Source organism: Neolamprologus multifasciatus, chromosome 16, assembly GCF_963576455.1.
Source record: "Neolamprologus multifasciatus chromosome 16, fNeoMul1.2, whole genome shotgun sequence".
Taxonomy (NCBI): Eukaryota; Metazoa; Chordata; class Actinopteri; order Cichliformes; family Cichlidae; genus Neolamprologus; species Neolamprologus multifasciatus.
This window is the reverse complement of record NC_140454.1, coordinates 28,245,435-28,263,288: the sequence shown is the minus strand read 5'-3', so window position 1 is coordinate 28,263,288 and position 17,854 is coordinate 28,245,435. Positions and strand designations below refer to the sequence as shown.

The window sequence follows — 17,854 nt, the reverse complement described above, 5'->3', positions numbered from 1 at the left end:
TTTACAGGGCCTAGAATGATTAGGACGTGTTGTGGTTTTGGACTAAAAACCAAGGTAAATATTTTCAATATAAACATATCTTAACATATCTGTATTTCCCTTCTTGTAGCACCAGGCCTGCCTCCATCTAAAAAGGCTGATATAGTGTTTTTGGTGGATGGCTCCATTAATGTGGGCCGTGAGGACTTCAAAGAAATCATGGTTTTTATCAACAACTTAATTGATCTGTTCTTCACTGAGAGAGATAACCTACAGATTGGCTTGGCACATTATGCTGAAGATGTCAATGATGGCTTTTACCTCAACACATACAGTAACAGGGATGAGATCCTAAATGCTCTTGGTCAAATAGAGTACAAAGGTGGACGCAGACTGAACACCGGTGCAGCCCTTCGCACTATTCAAGATGCTTACTTTTCTAAACAAAGGGGCAGCAGGGCTGATGAGGGCACTCCTCAAATTCTTATAACTGTCACTGGAGGAAACTCAGCTGATGACAGTAAATCAGCAGTGCTTGGCTTGAAGAATAAAGGTGTGAGAGTCTTTGCAGTGGGAGTGGGCAACATTCAGAATGAGTTGGAAAACCTGGCAAGTGAACCTTCCATGGTGGCTCGAGCAAGTACCGTTCAGGAACTCTCAGAGCTCAATGAACAAATCCTGGAAACTCTGGATGATGAAGTAAAAGGGAAGCTGTGTGTCGGTGCGAAAGAACTTGCTAAAAGTAAGAGAAGTAATATTATGTGTTTCTTGCTTGTCGATGATACATTAAATTAAATGATTAAAGGTTGTCACATGATTTGGGGTGACCAAAAGTGTCTAAGGTAAAATAATATTATGTTTTACAGCCTCCAATATAGAAGTGTTGGTCGGATTTGATGTGTCCGCCCAGAATATTTTCAGTTCTCAGACCAACCTCCAGAGCAAGATGGAGGCTATTTTGCAGAGGATTTCCAAAATGGCATCCATTAGCTGCTCCGGTGGGCAGATTCCATCTGTACAAGTGGGCATGCTGGCCATGGATTCTGCTTCTGAGCCGGTCCAGCTGGACTTCACAACAAATCCAAATGAGTTATTTGAGGCTTTCAGAGCCTTGGGGAGTCGTGGCCCCTTTAATCTCAATGGCAAGACCATATCAGCTTACACCAACAGATTCAAAGTCAGACAGGATGACACTGTCAAGGTTAGTTACTCAAATATACTAAAGTAGAAACGGCCCAAGCAGTTTACATGCATCGGTGTCAGGGCTATTCTAGGAATATTTCAATATCTGCTAAAATAATGTATATCTCAAGTTGATGTTGAAAATGTCATGTATTGTCACATGTATTGGCTTAACAACTTAGTGTAATTATTGAGCTGAGTTAGTTTGACCTATAGATATTGCTGACAAAACTAAAAAAAAAAAACGCAAAACAAAACAAGCAAAAAAAAACAACAACCCCAAAACAAAACAAAAAAACACAAACAAACCAAAAGCTTTTTTTAGGTTGTTGGTTTTTACCTGGGACACTATATACCATCAGGATAGCTTTAGTACGCCATGACCTTGAATCTTTCGTGGAGCTAAAGTAAAAAATTTCCACATGAAATCAGCCAGATCCCCTCATTGTTGGGGTCAGTTGTTTAGGTTTGTCCTTGAATTAGTCACTGCCAGTGTATATTAATTGTATTTTTTTTAATATTAAGGAATAAGATCAAGGCTAAAAAACCTTTTTGCCAAACTGTAGAGTTTAAACTTTAGAGTTTATACAGTGAAAAGACTATTGGAAACTTGAAAATTAAGAAAGTATAAAACTTGTATTTTTTGCTATTTTTCCCTGAAGGTTGTTATTCATCTGACTGATGGTATTGATGCTTCATATGATGAAATGAAAAGGCGAGTTGAGGAGCTTCGGCTGTCAGGTAAAAAGATGATGAAACATAAAGTGCACTCAGGTATTATCTATCCTGAAATCGCAAAGGTAATTAGTGAACTTAAATATGTTGCATTTCGAAAACAGGAGTGAACAGTTTCATTCTGGTTGGGTTGGAGGGGGTATCCAAATTTAAAGAGGCGTCGCTATTAGAATTTGGTCGTGGCTTCAGGTACACAAGACCCTTAAGACTGAATATCATGGACTTGGACTATGAGCTTCTGGAAGAACTGGTGGGTACTGATGATTAATAAATAAAAACTATGCCTTTCATTTATGACACCCATAAACTGAAAATGCTTTCTTTTACTGCACAGGACAACATTGCAGAAAGAGAGATCTGTGGAGTGCCATGCAAATGTACTGGCAACAGAGGAGACAGAGGAGGAGTTGGACAGCCTGGATCTAAGGTATCTTATCCTAAAAAATACCCCTCAGTTATACTTGGAGATTTTGTTTTTAATTACAAAGCTATATATGTTTTGTTTTTGTCTGTCAGGGTGGTCCAGGATTGCCAGGAAGTCAAGGACATCCTGGAGATGAAGGTGGACCTGTAAGTTTGAATGTTTTGTTTATGGTTGTTGGTCTATTATCTTCTTCATTTATCACCTCTCTGTGTCCTTTCTTAAGATTCTGTTCTTTGGTATTTTGTCAGTGAATTTTGTTGTCATGTTCTGTTAATACAGGGAGAACGGGGTTCTCCTGGTGTAAATGGAACCCAGGGTTTCCAAGGATGTCCTGGCCAGAGAGGTGTCAAGGTAAGCCCTTTAATATTAACCCTACCATTCAAGTTGTATGGTTTAATTGTTATATATTGTTTTATTCATGAATACAATAATCTAACACTCTTTATTTCTATTTAGGGGTCTCGTGGATACTCAGGAGAAAAGGTATGTTTCTTTCTTTCTGTCTTTCTTTCTTTCTTTCTTACATTCTGACAAAAATAAGGCTAACCTACTGCCCCCTTATTTCAGGGTGAAGCTGGAGAACTTGGTCTTGATGGCATCAATGGAGAAGAGGTGAGTCATTTATTTTGTCTTTTATGCTATGTGTTCCATAGATTAACAATTAATCATACAAAATCATATAAAATTATCAGCTTTAAAGCTTTCTTTGATTTGGTTTTAGGGCAAAAGTGGCGTGGCTGGGCCCCCTGGAGAAAGAGGAAACCCTGGCAGAAGAGTGAGTGACTAGATGCATCTGGGGTTTTTTTTCTTAATACTGAATATGGTTAATGCTGAGAAATTCTTTTGTTTTTTAGGGTCCCAAAGGTGCCAAAGGACAAACAGGAGACATAGGACAACAGGGAATCAGAGGAAACCCTGTAAGAAGCTGATTATTATGGCATAGTTTTTGACTGATTTTATGTGCATCACTTTTATTTTGCATGCATACATAGTATGTGAGAAAGGAATGTGTAAGAAGAGTGTTACTAATGCTTCATGTGAAGCTGCACATACTTACTTTCTAATGAATACAGATCTTGTGATTAAGGCAATGTTTAAATATGGTTATTTTGTTTTGTTTTTTTGAAGACAAATTTGTATTTATTGGTGTTTGGATGTAGCAGCGACTGAAAGAGTGATTTCTGTTTAATAGGGAACAACTGGACAAGATAACAACCAGGCAGGACCCAAAGGAGACCCTGGAGATGCTGGACCAGCGGTAATACCCCCCTGAGCTAATTATAGTGCTGCTGAAATAAATCCTGCATCTCTGTACTCGATTTAATTTTTGAGGCTTAATATCGCTTGTATATTGTTCGTTTGTTTTGTTGTTTTATTATTTTTTTTGGATATCTCTCAGCATGAATTTAATTCACTGGGATGTTTGTCCTGTATGACAGGGAGAGCCTGGTCAGGATGGAAGGAGGGGAGGCCCTGGTGAACCTGGAAGAAGGGTAAACACTTTCACTGTCTTTTCTGATCAGTTACTTGCCAAAGTTTATGTTAATTAAGTGTTTTTTTTCTTTTTAATTAACTCATTCCTCATTAGGGACCCAATGGTAGAAGAGGTTCACTTGGACCAGCTGTAAGTGCCTTTTTCATTGTTAAAATAGAGTTTAATACCTGCCCTCGTAATGACAGTAACATCTTTCTGCATTATCATTAAAGGGAAATGTTGGAGGCCCTGGAGCGCCTGGTGTGCAGGGAGAGTCTGGTATTGATGGACCAAGGGTAAGTTTGTCATCTTCTCACCCTATTTTGGTGCATATCTATCTATCTATCTATCTATCTATCTATCTATCTATCTATCTATCTATCTATCTATCTATCTATCTATCTATCTATCTATCTATCTATCTATCTATCTATCTGTCTGTCTGTCTGTCTGTCTGTCTGTCTGTCTGTCTGTCTGTCTGTCTGTCTGATGAATTGGTACTGCAGCTCTAATATGCAAGTAAGTGGTGCATCACTGATGGCGGATTTGTCTTTTTCCAAGGGTCCGTCTGGACCAAATGGTGCACCAGGATCAAGAGGAGAAGATGGAAATCCTGGACCTAGAGTGAGTGAATACAATAGGTCAGATTTTCTATGTTGATTGCATTCAAAATCTAATTTTAATGTTCTAATTTCTTCTTGTCTAGGGTCCTGGAGGTACCCCAGGTCCTAGTGGAGAAAAAGGTAGAAGAGGACCTCTTGGTCGCAAGGTACTGAATGGAACTAAATTAGGAGTGGCTCATGTTCTTTCATAACAGGTTTGATTTAATCATAAACACACTGGCTTAAGCCAAGCTCTATCACATTACTGGACATACATGTGGAGTCTATTTGAGTGAACCAGAAAGCACTGTAAGAAAACATTAAGGATCTCCTTGCAAAACAAGCACATGTTATTAATTAAATCTATAGAAAACCGATCATATTAAAGATATATAGTCGCACTTTATTCATCACTTTGACATTTACCTTACATCTAAAGGTATTTGATTATCTTCATATCTTTGTAGGGAGAGCCAGGAGAACCAGGACCTAAAGGTGATGTTGGACCAACTGGCCCCATTGGAGAGCCTGTAAGAGCAAACCATCTTATTTTATTGCAATGTTACTGAATGTAAATTTTCTGAATATTGAGCAAGAAATTATTTTTTAATTGGGGGGGAGGGAAGATGATAGCGTTGCTATTGTTTTCCCTCTGCTACCCCAGTATTTTGAATTAAAATATGTTTTTCTTTTACAGGGTGAAGATGGTAGAGATGGTTTTGGTGTTCAAGGGCCTAAAGGAAGAAAGGCAAGTGATTTGTGAACTGAACATGCCTAATTAAAGATAACAACCCCTTCTGTAATGTTGAATAGAGCTGTATATAGGGTGATGGCTCTGATGCATCCAAAATAAAATTATTTTTGCAGTTTTATACAAAGAGTACTTAATGCATATGTGATTCTTCTTTACAGGGAGATGAAGGATTCCCAGGATTCCCAGGTCCTAAGGTAATGCAGAACACTAGCAGTGAACCTTTAAAACAAACTGTTGTGTTTTCCTCAGATGAGTAAGCTTATTATTAGATACTTGTCATTTCCAATTTCCAATCCTCTTTTTATCCATCATTTCAGGGAGCAGCTGGAGACCCTGGCACCTCGGGTGGACCTGGATCCAGAGGAAATCGTGGACAGAGGGTAAGTTTTAAGTCCACATTTAAATAAGGTTAATATACACGTCTGCTACAGTTTCATCAGATGCCCCAGCTTTGTTCCAGATCTCAGCTGAGCAGATGTGTTTGCTGTTGTGAAGTAGAGGACAGGTTCTGAAGTTTTGGTTTAAATATATATCATGCATTCTTGGCAGCAAATGACTTGCATGCACATTTTTTTTAATGTTTGAAGATAGCGAAGTACAGAGACTCGTGGTCTGTTTTAAAGTACGGACATCTGAACTGCTTTAAATGTGAATTTCTTTCTTTACCCAAACTGTTAACTATTTCCAGGGAGTCTCTGGGGATATTGGTACACAGGGACAAAAAGGAGAAGTTGGATATCCTGGGCCATATGTAAGCATCTAAAAATCTTTTTTACAACTTGCGTGAATTTAATTTGCATGACATTATGTCATCAACAAGTTTATTTCAAGTTCATTTATAACATTGCCTAGATACAGGTGTTTAAATACACAGTTATGGCCAATATCTTTATATTATTTTATAACCTATTAATGTAAGCTCTTCACCTTATCCCCCCAACTGGTTGCGGCAGATGACTGCCCCCTTCCTGAGCCTGGTTCTCTCGGAGGTTTCTTACTGTTACAAGGGAATTTTCTTCCCACTGTCGCCAAAGCTCTTGCTCATAGGGGGTCATGTGATTGTTGGGGTTTTCTCTGATTTATTTGTATTGTTGTAGGGTTTTTACATTACAATATAAAGCACCTTGAGGCAACTGTTGTTGTGATATGGCGCTATATAAATAAAACTGAATCAAATTATATCGGCTGTAACTCTCACCAGGTAGGCTGGATGTTTATTTAGTTGCTGATACCCTGTTTTCTCTCTAACAGGGTATCAAAGGACAAAGAGGACAAGGAGCTGTGGTATTTGATCAGATATTTGTGTGAACTGCATTGAACAGAGCATAATTCTCATAACTTTACTCAGTTCTACACATCACAGCCTTTTTTAAAATAAATGTTTCTGTGGTTTCTTTGTTCCCTCAGCAATGTGACCTTGTCAGAAAGATCAGAGACAATTGTCGTAAGTATAATTTAGTCATTTTCAGCAATGTGATTTTATATATTTTTGTGAACTATTGATGCCTATGCACTGTGTGCTTCATGAAACATCTTACCATATTCTGTGCAATTTTCTTTACCAGCTTGCTGCTTTGGTAAGTGCAAAATGATTTGCTAATGAAATAATAATTTCTTAGACTTAGACTTTTTGTGTATGTACGGTATCCACAACCACAGTGAGAACAAAAATCCTTTATGTTGACATCATTAGGTAAGCAGGAATGCCCACTCTACCCCACTGAGCTGGCTTTTGCCCTCGACATCTCACAAGGCCTTGCCCGTCCAGTCTTCAACAACATGCGTGACACAATCCTAAACATAGTCAAAAAAATTACAATCACTGAAAGTAACTGTCCAAGAGGAGCTCGTGTTGCTTTGACCCTGTATCACAGTGATGTCACCACTGAGGTCCGGTTTGCTGATGCCATGAAGAAACGTGCCCTGGAGGAACGCATTGAAGGACTTCAGCTCCCACAGACAAGAAAGTCCCGCAGCTTGGAAACAGCCATGAACTTTGTAGCCCAGAACACTTTCAAGAGGATACGCAGTGGCTTCCTCATAAGGAAGGTGGCCATCTTCTTTGTAGGTGATCAAGTTGGTCGGTCACAAGCAATTACTAGTGCAGCCCTCCGCCTTCACAACGCTGGAATTGCCACTTTGCTGCTGGTCAGACAGGAGGACAGAGCACTCTCCAGAGCGGTGCAGGTAACATAACAACATACAGCCAAAGAAAATTTTAATCTTATAGGCCATCAGTTTGTATTCAACTTATAACTTTCCTCTCCTTGTATACCAGGCCAACAACACAGCACTGGCCCAGGTCATTGTCCTTCCCAACGCTAATAGTCCACAGTACAATTCAGTCATCCAGAAGGTTATGAACTGCCATGTCTGCCTGGGTAAGACCTGTTTGGGTGGATTAGTATTTATGAAACAGCTTCTCACTTTTATTTTGTCAGATTTTGATGTACTTTTATCTAAGAATAGAGCCATTTTTTCCAATCATTGTATAAAAAGAGACTAGATAAAAAACTGTTGAATACAGATTGTCTCAGCCCATGTAAAGGAAAGAAAATGCATAATTTAATTTCTTCTTTTTTAAGATTTCTGCTCTCCGGACCAAATCTGTGACTATATTCCCCCAACGGCTGGCCGAGATAGGAGATCTTTCACCTCAGATGTCGACATTGACATTGCTTTTGTCATGGACAGCTCTGAGTCTACCTACCCAACTGTCTTTGCCGAGATTAAACACTATATAGCTTACATGGTAGAGCATCTTCATGTGTCTTCAAATCCCACATCATCTGTTAACCACGCCAGAGTGTCTGTAATTCAGCAAGCACCTTACGAGTTCCTGAATAACAAATCTGGGTCCCCCCTTCATGTTGACATTGGCTTGACTGAACACACTTCAGCACAAGATATTATCAAATTCCTGGTAGAGAAAACACCCCAGCTGGAAGGTGGCCGGGCACTCGCAGAGGCAATTGAAAGGACGGTGGATCGAGTGTTTGAGAAGGCACCTGTACAACGTGACAAAAAGGTACTCATACTGTTTGTGACAGGAAGTGTGGAACAAGACCAGGAGCAGCTGATACGCATTGCCACTGAGGTCAAGTGCAGGGGCTACTTCCTCGTCATCTTTGGTGTAGGTGAAACATTGAGTGCTAAGGATGCAAGTGTCTTGTCAAACATGGCCAGCGAGCCTTCAGATGTCTTCTTCAAGCAGCTGAAGAGTAGCTCAGACTTTTATGACAGACACATCCAGACCTTTGGCCAGCTACTGCCCAAGTATATCAGTAGTAAGTTCAAGATATATTTTGATGGGCATGATAAATTTTCAATACCTTTTGCTTTTCTTTTTTAATATTTTAGAATAGATTCTATTTGTTACATCAGTCTAACAAATCCTGAACTAGTTGTGTTCTATGTTGCATTGCTTTTCAGTTGAAAATGCTTTCTACATGTCCCCTGAAGTCTCCAAAAACTGCAAGTGGTTTCAGAATGACCAGCCACTAAAAAACCCCTTCACACCATCACAGGAAGTGGAGTAAGTTTTGTAATTTTTGTAATGCTGTTTTATTAATGCTGGAATCATTGGTGGTTTTCTTTACAATTTTTTTTCCTTAACATTGCCACATTTGTAGGAAACACCAGAAGCATCATGAAAATCATCAAGCAGTTCATGAAAGAAAGCACAAGGGTAAGACTGTTGTTGAACAAATTTTTCTTTACTACTTTTGCATTTTCGGCTAGAAGTACTGACAGCTTTGGTCACTGTAAGTCATACACACTGTCGCTAACTGCTAAAATTGCCTGCCCATAATTCAATAATATTTTTACACTTGTTTTAGAATATTACTTTTATCATGCTTCACAAAGTAAAGATTACTTATAAATGTATGCTTCTTGGCCATGCAGCAAAATAACATTTGTTACGTTGACATCATCCACCACAACTACAACATACTCTTTTTCTGTTATTTTCTTACACACAGATGCAGAGGAGCTGCACGTCTCTAATGTCACCTCCAGCAGCTTGAAATTGCGTTGGAGCAGGCCAGATGCAAAGCTCTTTGTTTACTTTGAGGTTGTTGTGGTGAGGCTCCATGACCATGCACTGGTGCTGAAGACCAATGTGTCGGGTACAGAGCTTGCTGTGGACAACTTGGAAAGTGCTCAAATGTATCAGGCTGCAGTCACAGCTTACACGGCCGAGGGCCAAATTGTCTCTACTCTCAAAGGCGTCGTTACTACAAGTGAGTTTATAAAGACAGCTTTAGCTTTTTCAGAAATTTTCAGAAACACATATTTTGCATGTGTTGCATATTCATCTGTAAACATGCCATTGGGGTACAGAAGTACACAAGCACAAATGTAGAAGTCTTCAAAAGCTCTTATGGAGACCACTTAAAAAGAGCTAGCTTCAAGTTGTTACAGATGTAACTATACATTACAGGTTGTGTATCCTAATAAATTTTAGGGATGTATAATTCTCAGTATATTAGAGGTTTTTTTTATTAAATTACCACAGGCCTGATAACTTAATGGTGATTAGATCATAAACAAAACAAACGTGTCTGCATTCTGATGTATACCATCTCTTGCTGAAAGGTACTTGCTCATAAAGAGTTGTTTGATGTTGGTGTTTTTTGTTTTGTTTTTTTTAAACCACTGTAGGATTTTTACCTTGCAATGTAAAGTGCCCTGAGGCAACTGGTGTGATTTGACTTGAAATAAATTACCCCAAATGGAATAGAATACAACCTCTACCAGATTACCATACTTTGAATACAGATTACCCCACATAGGTACTGCAGTACAGGAGGAGGAAACTGTAATATGTATGGACATTGGTATTAACATTTGTATTAACACCATGTAACACTGGTCTTGATTTCACAGCTGTCCCCACCCTATTTAATGGCATATAGTATGTTTTGCAACTTCACACTCAAAGTTAATACAAATTCAAATTAAATAGTTCCCCAAAACGGCAAAATAAAATAAACTAGCTTGTTTTAGCTTCTTTGGTTTTAAGGACCACCTCTATCCGCAGACACACCCTAAGAATTGCCGTTTCCTAGCTAAATAAATTAATTTATTGCATGCTTTCTATTTTTAAAGTTGTATTGACAAATACATTATTTATTATTTCACAGAAGCAGCTGAGCATAAGCTTGCCAGCCAAAACACAAGTACTCCAAATACCACACCCCTGGACAAACCAGAAACTGGTGAGTAACTTTGCATGCTTGTGTCTGTATATTACTTTGAAACTTCTTTGCTTTTATAACATTTCCTATATAATTAGCAGCCATATATTGGAATACCAGTATATTGGACCTGTAATCAAAATGGTCCAGTAATATATCTTAGAAATAGCCCCCATAGAGTTGTGTTTTGCTGGGTTTCCAAGGTATTATATTAGTTATGTAAATAAAACCTGTAGGTTCAAGTCAAAGATCGTGGGCTTCTGTAATGCAGCAATATCAAATGGGACTACTGCACTAATATTTTATTATCAAGTCACTAGTATGTGCAAAGATACACCGCAAGTTGTTTACAAAACCTTACAAAAATGGCAGTTTAAGCCCTGGTATCTCGGTTTGTTAATCTAATCTTTTCCCTTATGTATTGTGACAAACAAGGCACTTGTGGGTAAAATGTGTGGCTCTATGAAGAAGTTTGTTTCATCAGAAAATACCAAAGGAAAAGAAACCTTACAGCTGTTGGTCCTTGTGAAAGGCATAGAATTTAGAGCACAACTAAGGCATAAAAACACAAAAGTAACTAACATTTAATGAATTTAGTTACAACTAACTTGTCAGATCCATCCATGAAAACCTAAAAATAATCCTCTTTCATTCTAATCACAACTTTTTTATTTTTTTAATAAGCAAAACCTCTTCTAATATATTGCAATTATCCAAACTCCCATGTAGTGGATATAGTCTCATGCTGAATGCCATTTCTTTTCCTCTGCAGGCACAAAAACTAATTTAAAACCCCTTTCAAATACATCTGAACTTCTAATACATTTGTTTACTTGCTACTTTCAAAGCTTACAGTTTGTTGTATGCTGTATTTGTTCATCTAATCCTCACACAAACGCATCCTCTTTCTCTATTTGTCCTCCATCCCTGCTATATCACAGCTATTTGTTTGTTTGTTTGTTTGTTTTTTGTTCTGCATGTTCTAGTTAATGAATTGGCAGGCCCATGCTCGCTTGACTATGACCCTGGAATGCCCTGCAAAGACTATGAGGCTAAGTGGTTCTTTGACAGAAAGAACGGGTTCTGTGTACAATTCTGGTATGGAGGTTGTGGAGGGAATGGAAATAGGTTCGACAGTGAGGCCCTCTGCCTGAAAAACTGCGTGAGGTCAGGTAAGTGCAGAGGTGGGTCGAGTATCCAAAAATTGTACTCAAGTAAGAGTCGCATTACTTTAAAACAGCGGTCTCCAACCTTTTTTGCGCCACGGACCGGTTTATGCCCGACAATATTTTCACGGACCGGCCTTTAAGGTGTCGCGGATAAATACAACAAAATAAAACTAGTACCGGTACCGAAAAAAAGAAGATTTATTCATAACACATGTGAAAAGACCCAGGAAAACCGAGTTAACGATAAAAACGATAACAAAATAACGCTGAAAACCGATAAAAACCCTGAAAACCATACATTTCACACCTGAGCCTCAACTCTCGCCGCCCGGTACCAAACAAGTCACGGACCGGTACCGGTCCGAGGCCCGGGGGTTGGGGACCGCTGCTTTAAAATATTATTACTCAAGTAAAAGTGAAAAGTAGTCGTCAAAAAAGTTACTCAAGTAAGAGTAAAAAAGTACTTGGCGAAAAGACTACTCAGGTAGCGAGTAACTGTTTAAAATGTCCGATTTATTTTATAAATAAATGCTATCAGACAAACAAAAATAAATAAATATACAAATTTTAGTATTTTCAAAAGGAATATATGTAAAAACATCAACAAAATAAGGCACAACAACTCTAATTTCCAGATTTCAGTTTTTCACAACATAAAGCTTTTTTCACCAATACCTACAGTAAATAATATAAATATATAAACAGTGCAAACAATTTCCAGTGACAAGATATGCTGTAAACTTTAGATTCATTTTTGCTCCAAATGGCACAGCAGCCTCAGAGAAAACATTAGAACGAGGCATCTTCAACATATGTACATACAAGGCAGCTCAGTTTACCATAAATTGTATGGGTGTGCATCTATTTCTGCATATTTAGCAAAAATGTGCCATTTCTTCACTCAGTGAGGTGATGGTTAAGCTTCAGCAGCAGTTTGCTCACAAGGTTCTTTCTGTGAAGCTGTAACCAGTGTTGGGAAGGTTACTTTTAAAATGTATTCCATTACAGAATACATGCCCCAAAATGTATTCTGTAACGTATTCCGTTACGTTACTCAATGAGAGTAACGTATTCTGAATACTTTGGATTACTTAACCTCTTAAGCCCCAAGCCTACCTGATCTCCTGCTTTTTGCCCCCGTATCAGGGGGCGTTGGGGCTTAAGAGGTTAATATATTATCATGCTGTTTACAACTACATGAATGTACTATTGCTGTGATTTATTACTGTTACTGAAGGTCTGCGGCTCCGAACCGTAGTAAAGGGACCTCTGGCTAATACGGCCAGAGGTCGGCGGGTTCGTGTCGGGCTCGTAGCCGAAAACTAGCTTTACTTTGTTGTCTGGGTCAACTTTGCTAGCGAGAGACAGAGAGGCGTTGAAAGACTGCTCCAACTGAACTTATTGTTTTTGGAGGAAAACACGAACACGGTGTACAGTTGAGTCTTAATAGCGTACTTACAACTGGGCTGTCAGGCACTCTTCTTGGCTGCAGTGGTTATTATTATATTTACATGCTTCCAGCTCCCGTTTTTTCTCGATGACAGCTCGTACTTTTCCTTTTTCTCCCTCCCTCGCTCACAGACACATAACGTGTATGGCAGTCCATTCTCCCTGCCAGTGTTGCCAACTCCTCAGTAAGGAAAATCGTTATTGGTTGTCCTAAAAGTCGCTAGAAGTCGCTAAATGACGTCATCACCTAATTTGCATAATTGGTCATGCTAATGTAATTGTAACCTACGCTGCTGGAGAGAGAAATAACATCGTGGACGAGACATAAAGTGGGCAAAAAACATCCTAAATGCATTTAGAGTTTATTTAGAACTACAAATTAAATTTCTTTTAGCAATTATTGTTTTTTGTAATGTCACAATTCCAACCCTGCTCCTTTACCCGGGCTTGGACCGGCAAAAGTGACCCGAAATAGGCACTCTGGTGGAGTTACTTTGTGTGTGTGTGTGTTTATAAGTAGTTTTAAACCTGATCCACAAAACAGCATAAGAGTAAAAGAAGAACTGACTGTGTTACAGCACCCGCTGCTTGTTGAGAGTAAAAGCGATATGCGCTTTCACGACTTTTTTTTTAGCGACTTTTTCTAGAAAAAAAGTCGCTAGGGGGTCTGAAAACTCGCTAAATATAGCGACAAAGTCGCTAAGTTGGCAACACTGCTCCCTGCAGCACGGACTACGCTGCCTATGATGCTACATTCTTTAGAGCTATACCGGTAGCATTCTGCCTATTAGCTTAGCACAACAACAACAAAAAGGCCTCTCTCACCCAGGAAACACGCAGAGAGAGAGCGTCACCCTGTAACCATGGCAACCGTAACGCTGCCGCCTGGAACAACAGAACATAGCTGTCAAACAAAACCCAAACAGGCCTGACCCGCCACAATATGAAACAGGGAAGTACCACCGTGTAATCCATTTATTTCAACAAAGTAACTGTATTGTAAATGCCACCTTTTTAAACGGTAACTGTAACGGAATACAGTTACTCATATTTTGTATTCATCCAAAATATTCATCCAGCTCTGTGTCTAGGTGATATCTGATGAAGTGGAGACCTGTGGAAAGATGTATGGTTTTCAAAAGAATTAGGTCTGGTCATTATCGTGCTGTATACACTGCCAAGCTGCGGATGTTTGTTTGGAGCTAGCCTCCAAAAGCTGGCCATACACTGTGCGATTTTTGGCCCATTTTGAGACGATTTTTCAGTCGTGCAACCGTTTTGGGGATCGGCCCGAGTTTTGCCTTAATCGTGTGTGCATCGTGTAGTTATCTAATGTGTTGAACTAATTATTTTTTAAAAAGTAATGAGTCGAATTTTGCAAATGTAGCGGAGTAAATGTACCGTTTCTTCTTCACAAATGTACTCAAGTAAAAGTAAAACGTATCGTGCAAAAAAGGTACTTTAAAAGTAAATTTTTTTCAAAAACGTACTCAAGTAAATGTAACGGAGTAAATGTAACTCGTTACTACCCACCTCTGGGTAAGTGACGTTGTCAGGATTTCAGTGGGAGTGTGCCATCACCTGGTTAATGCAACGTATGCAACAGGGGCCTCAACTGGATATACAAAACTTACAATTTAAATCGTTACCCATAACAATAATGACTCTCCAGTCATTTTTGACATATATTACGGAGCCCCTCAAGCACATGGGAGAAAAAAAATGAAGATGAACTTTTGCAAAATCTCGCAAAAGTTCATAGAAAGGCTTATCATACAGCTACTTCATGAATGGGCCATTGTTTGAAGTCTAGCAGATCCCAACCTAGCCTAGTTGCAACCATCTGTCATTCCTAAAAAATGCACCCTTTAATACAGTTTAAGCTGCTAGAGAGTATTTTAAAATCAAAACCTTGTTAAAAACGAGGCACTAGTCATAGACACCAGAAATAATTATTTCTAGTCTAAAGCCAGTTTTTCAGGAGTCTGCTCACTTTGAGACAGCCTAATAGCATCCAAACCAGGTAGTAGGGGTGGGAGCTTATGAAACAGCCAATGAAAAATGTTGTGGTATTTATTTGTGTATTTTATAACAACATCTGCCTCTTTAAGGTGAAACCACGGTAATATTTTTGTATGTTCACAGTCGGAGAGCCTCAGCCAATGGTGAAGCAAGTTGAACAGGTGGAGGTCCTCCCAGATCCTGGTAAGCTCCAATATACACTCACTGGCAATATTAAGACCTGAATATCATGATTACTTCTTTCCCAAACTATTATGTTACACATGCTTTCCTTGCCAACCCACTTTATTGATTAGCTGAAATTGATGTAAATGCATGTGCGTGGTATGCAAATATTAATCAGAAGAAAATAAACTTTCCCTTTGGTCTAGTTTTAAGCAAGCAAATCCATATCAAACCTTTTTAGACCATCATTGATACATATACATAACAGCCACTGGCTTTGGAAGTAATATCAGTGTTACGTATATTTTCCACACTGCTGTACGCTGTGCTCACTTTGCAGTACAATTAATACTATGTCTTCAGGGGCATCTGCATGCTCTACTGCCCTTCACATTCTCTAAACATGGCTGATGGAGCAAGTAAAAAGCCAAGCCAAGGTTATGCTTTTTCTGAATGGGGCCAAGTCACATGGAGAAAATAAATGGAAACAAAGCTATATTCAAGGATTCATTACTTTTTTTAGCAGAAGGCTTATTACATAACAAGGTTAAGTCATCAGTAACTTATCAGCTTTGGAGTAAACTGCCATCACATACTCACAGCTAGGAAATGTACTATAAACCTTTGTCTACATATATGTCCACATATCTCATGACTATGGAAAACTGCTGATCACATCAGTCACCAAATCTCATATTTAAAGTGTAATTTAGCACATATCGCATAACCTTTAGCTGCACATGTTTTCATCCTTTTACGGAATACTATTCTTTCTCATTTCCTTCCCAGCTGCTTTTACAGCTGTGGACATTTGCCAGCTTCCACAAGAAGAAGGTACTTGTGCCAAATTTGTTCTCAAGTGGCACTACGATGCTGCCAACAAGAGCTGCATGCGCTTCTGGTATGGTGGCTGTGGTGGAAACCAGAATCGCTTCGACACTTACGAGCAGTGTGTGAAGGCTTGTGGAAAACCAGGTACTCCTCTTGTTAGTAGTAGTCTTCTCTCAGTAGGGACTGGTCATATTTAATGAATGGAAAAGTTGAAATCAGCTTGCTGTTCTACGCTAAATGTCACAGTAAATGTAACAAGACATTAAGCACCAGTAAATCAAATCATGTGATGAATAATCTTAGATATATAAATCTTTCAGATGGCTTATTGTTTAAGTATATGTCACAGATATGTTTAAGACAAATCTAGCAGAAATGAAAATATGCCCTTATTTTTCTCTCCTGTGTCTCAAAATGAATTTTGTAACTTTTTGGAAGGAATTGACCCCAGATCAAGAAAAAACTTTGGAGTAAGGAGTTAAAATGCAGCACAAAACAGGCTGATTATAACAAAATAAAGCTTTATAGCTTATAATGATATTGAGCTATGTTTCACTCTTTTACCAAATAGTACTGGTCCACAGCCGCTGGTCAGAAAACAATATTATGAACCATTTCACTGATATTATGAACCATTTCACTGTTTGCATGGGCAAGGAGACGCCTAACACAATCCCATAAAATAGGTTTAAAAGTCATAAGCCATCATTCTGAAGGAGTACAAGTTGATTACACTTTTCACTGAAAAATGGTTGTTATCATGTTGCAGAAAATTGTATCTTCAAGCCTTTTTTAACTGGCTTAAGCACAAACTCCCCTGCCTTCCTTATCTAAATATGCTTTTAATAATGACCAAATTAGCCTATATTTGGTTGAATGTAAAGCATCTACATAGAAATAGAGTTAATAAATTGACGTTTAGTTGCTACTATCATAACACATACACTTCTCTAGACAATCTCTTGAGAATCAAGTGATAACATAGAGATTTAATAGAAATAGACATGGAATTTTGTCAAATACAAAGGACTTAATCATGTTTTCTTCTTCCTTCATCCCCAGAACCAGTGAACCAAAGAGTCATTGCTACAATAAAAACATAGGACGAAAGTGACAGACATGGCCAGCTCTTACCTCCATTTAGGGGATTCTGAGGAGAACCATCCAAAATGGCCATAAAGTAATGGTGGCTGCACTGGATTCCACAAACATGGACTTTATCCCCCAACTCTTGAAGTAGTCTTTTTCACAACAAGAAGGAAGCAACACAATTTGCTGCATGATTTGTTTTAACCTACTGGTGCTACATGATATGTTTGTTTTACAAGAGTTATTAAGTGGATTTGGTTTTGTAAAATCAAGTTCTATTGAACGATCACAGTTTTCATATTTTTTAAAATGCAGTTTTATGATTAAACAAGAAACATGTATGAATATCTTGGACAGAGATTAGCAATGACTCAGTACATGAAGGATTTTAAAGCAGTAATCTTTTTTTATATTGTGGTTAAGTCTTCTTTTTACATTCCAGATTCACATAGCAGCATTGTTTTTTTTTTTACACTCACTTCATCCCTGTGGATTATTTCACTATTTCACTGTCACCAAATCCACAGCAATGTTTACACGAGTCTAGTGTGGCAGCGTGTGTGTATGTAAAGACAGCGACCAACTGCTGGGATGCCAACATTAATGTAATGTTTAGTGCACTTCTGGATCCGTTGCCTCAAACACAAGATTTCCAGCTATTGAGAAACAGAATGTACTTTTCAAGCTGTTTTTATTTTTCATTTCATTTTGGATTTGCAGAAAGTTATGTTCCATGTGGGAAAGGGTGAAATAAAAATGAATTAGACTTTCTAATAAA

The 17,854-nt window shown here is 38.5% G+C and overlaps 1 protein-coding gene across 5 annotated transcripts in view; it reads left to right on the top strand.

Moving 5' to 3' along the window:
* The window catches only part of LOC146500977 (collagen alpha-3(VI) chain-like), a 27,072-nt gene extending 9,218 nt beyond the window's left edge, over positions 1-17,854 (top strand). The window contains exons 11-46 of one of the 5 annotated variants that reach the window (XM_085135142.1): positions 110-721; positions 846-1,180; positions 1,824-1,902; positions 2,001-2,146; positions 2,231-2,323; positions 2,413-2,466; positions 2,600-2,671; positions 2,777-2,803; positions 2,888-2,932; positions 3,042-3,095; positions 3,175-3,237; positions 3,513-3,578; positions 3,760-3,813; positions 3,909-3,944; positions 4,028-4,090; positions 4,356-4,418; positions 4,501-4,563; positions 4,864-4,926; positions 5,094-5,144; positions 5,309-5,344; positions 5,468-5,530; positions 5,839-5,901; positions 6,402-6,434; positions 6,558-6,594; positions 6,716-6,727; positions 6,844-7,337; positions 7,429-7,531; positions 7,736-8,437; positions 8,583-8,685; positions 8,783-8,838; positions 9,134-9,394; positions 10,298-10,372; positions 11,338-11,523; positions 15,115-15,174; positions 15,946-16,131; positions 17,044-17,854. In XM_085135142.1, coding sequence (XP_084991268.1) covers positions 110-721; positions 846-1,180; positions 1,824-1,902; positions 2,001-2,146; positions 2,231-2,323; positions 2,413-2,466; positions 2,600-2,671; positions 2,777-2,803; positions 2,888-2,932; positions 3,042-3,095; positions 3,175-3,237; positions 3,513-3,578; positions 3,760-3,813; positions 3,909-3,944; positions 4,028-4,090; positions 4,356-4,418; positions 4,501-4,563; positions 4,864-4,926; positions 5,094-5,144; positions 5,309-5,344; positions 5,468-5,530; positions 5,839-5,901; positions 6,402-6,434; positions 6,558-6,594; positions 6,716-6,727; positions 6,844-7,337; positions 7,429-7,531; positions 7,736-8,437; positions 8,583-8,685; positions 8,783-8,838; positions 9,134-9,394; positions 10,298-10,372; positions 11,338-11,523; positions 15,115-15,174; positions 15,946-16,131; positions 17,044-17,090 — 4,556 coding nt within the window. In that variant the 3' untranslated portion in view covers positions 17,091-17,854. Of the gene's footprint in view, positions 1-109; positions 722-845; positions 1,181-1,823; positions 1,903-2,000; positions 2,147-2,230; positions 2,324-2,412; positions 2,467-2,599; positions 2,672-2,776; positions 2,804-2,887; positions 2,933-3,041; positions 3,096-3,174; positions 3,238-3,512; positions 3,579-3,759; positions 3,814-3,908; positions 3,945-4,027; positions 4,091-4,355; positions 4,419-4,500; positions 4,564-4,863; positions 4,927-5,093; positions 5,149-5,308; positions 5,345-5,467; positions 5,531-5,838; positions 5,902-6,401; positions 6,435-6,557; positions 6,595-6,715; positions 6,728-6,843; positions 7,338-7,428; positions 7,532-7,735; positions 8,438-8,582; positions 8,686-8,782; positions 8,839-9,133; positions 9,395-10,297; positions 10,373-11,337; positions 11,536-15,114; positions 15,175-15,945; positions 16,132-17,043 lie in introns of all 5 variants that reach the window. The other 4 variants (XM_085135141.1, XM_085135139.1, XM_085135140.1 and 1 more) reach the window with 4 other exon arrangements.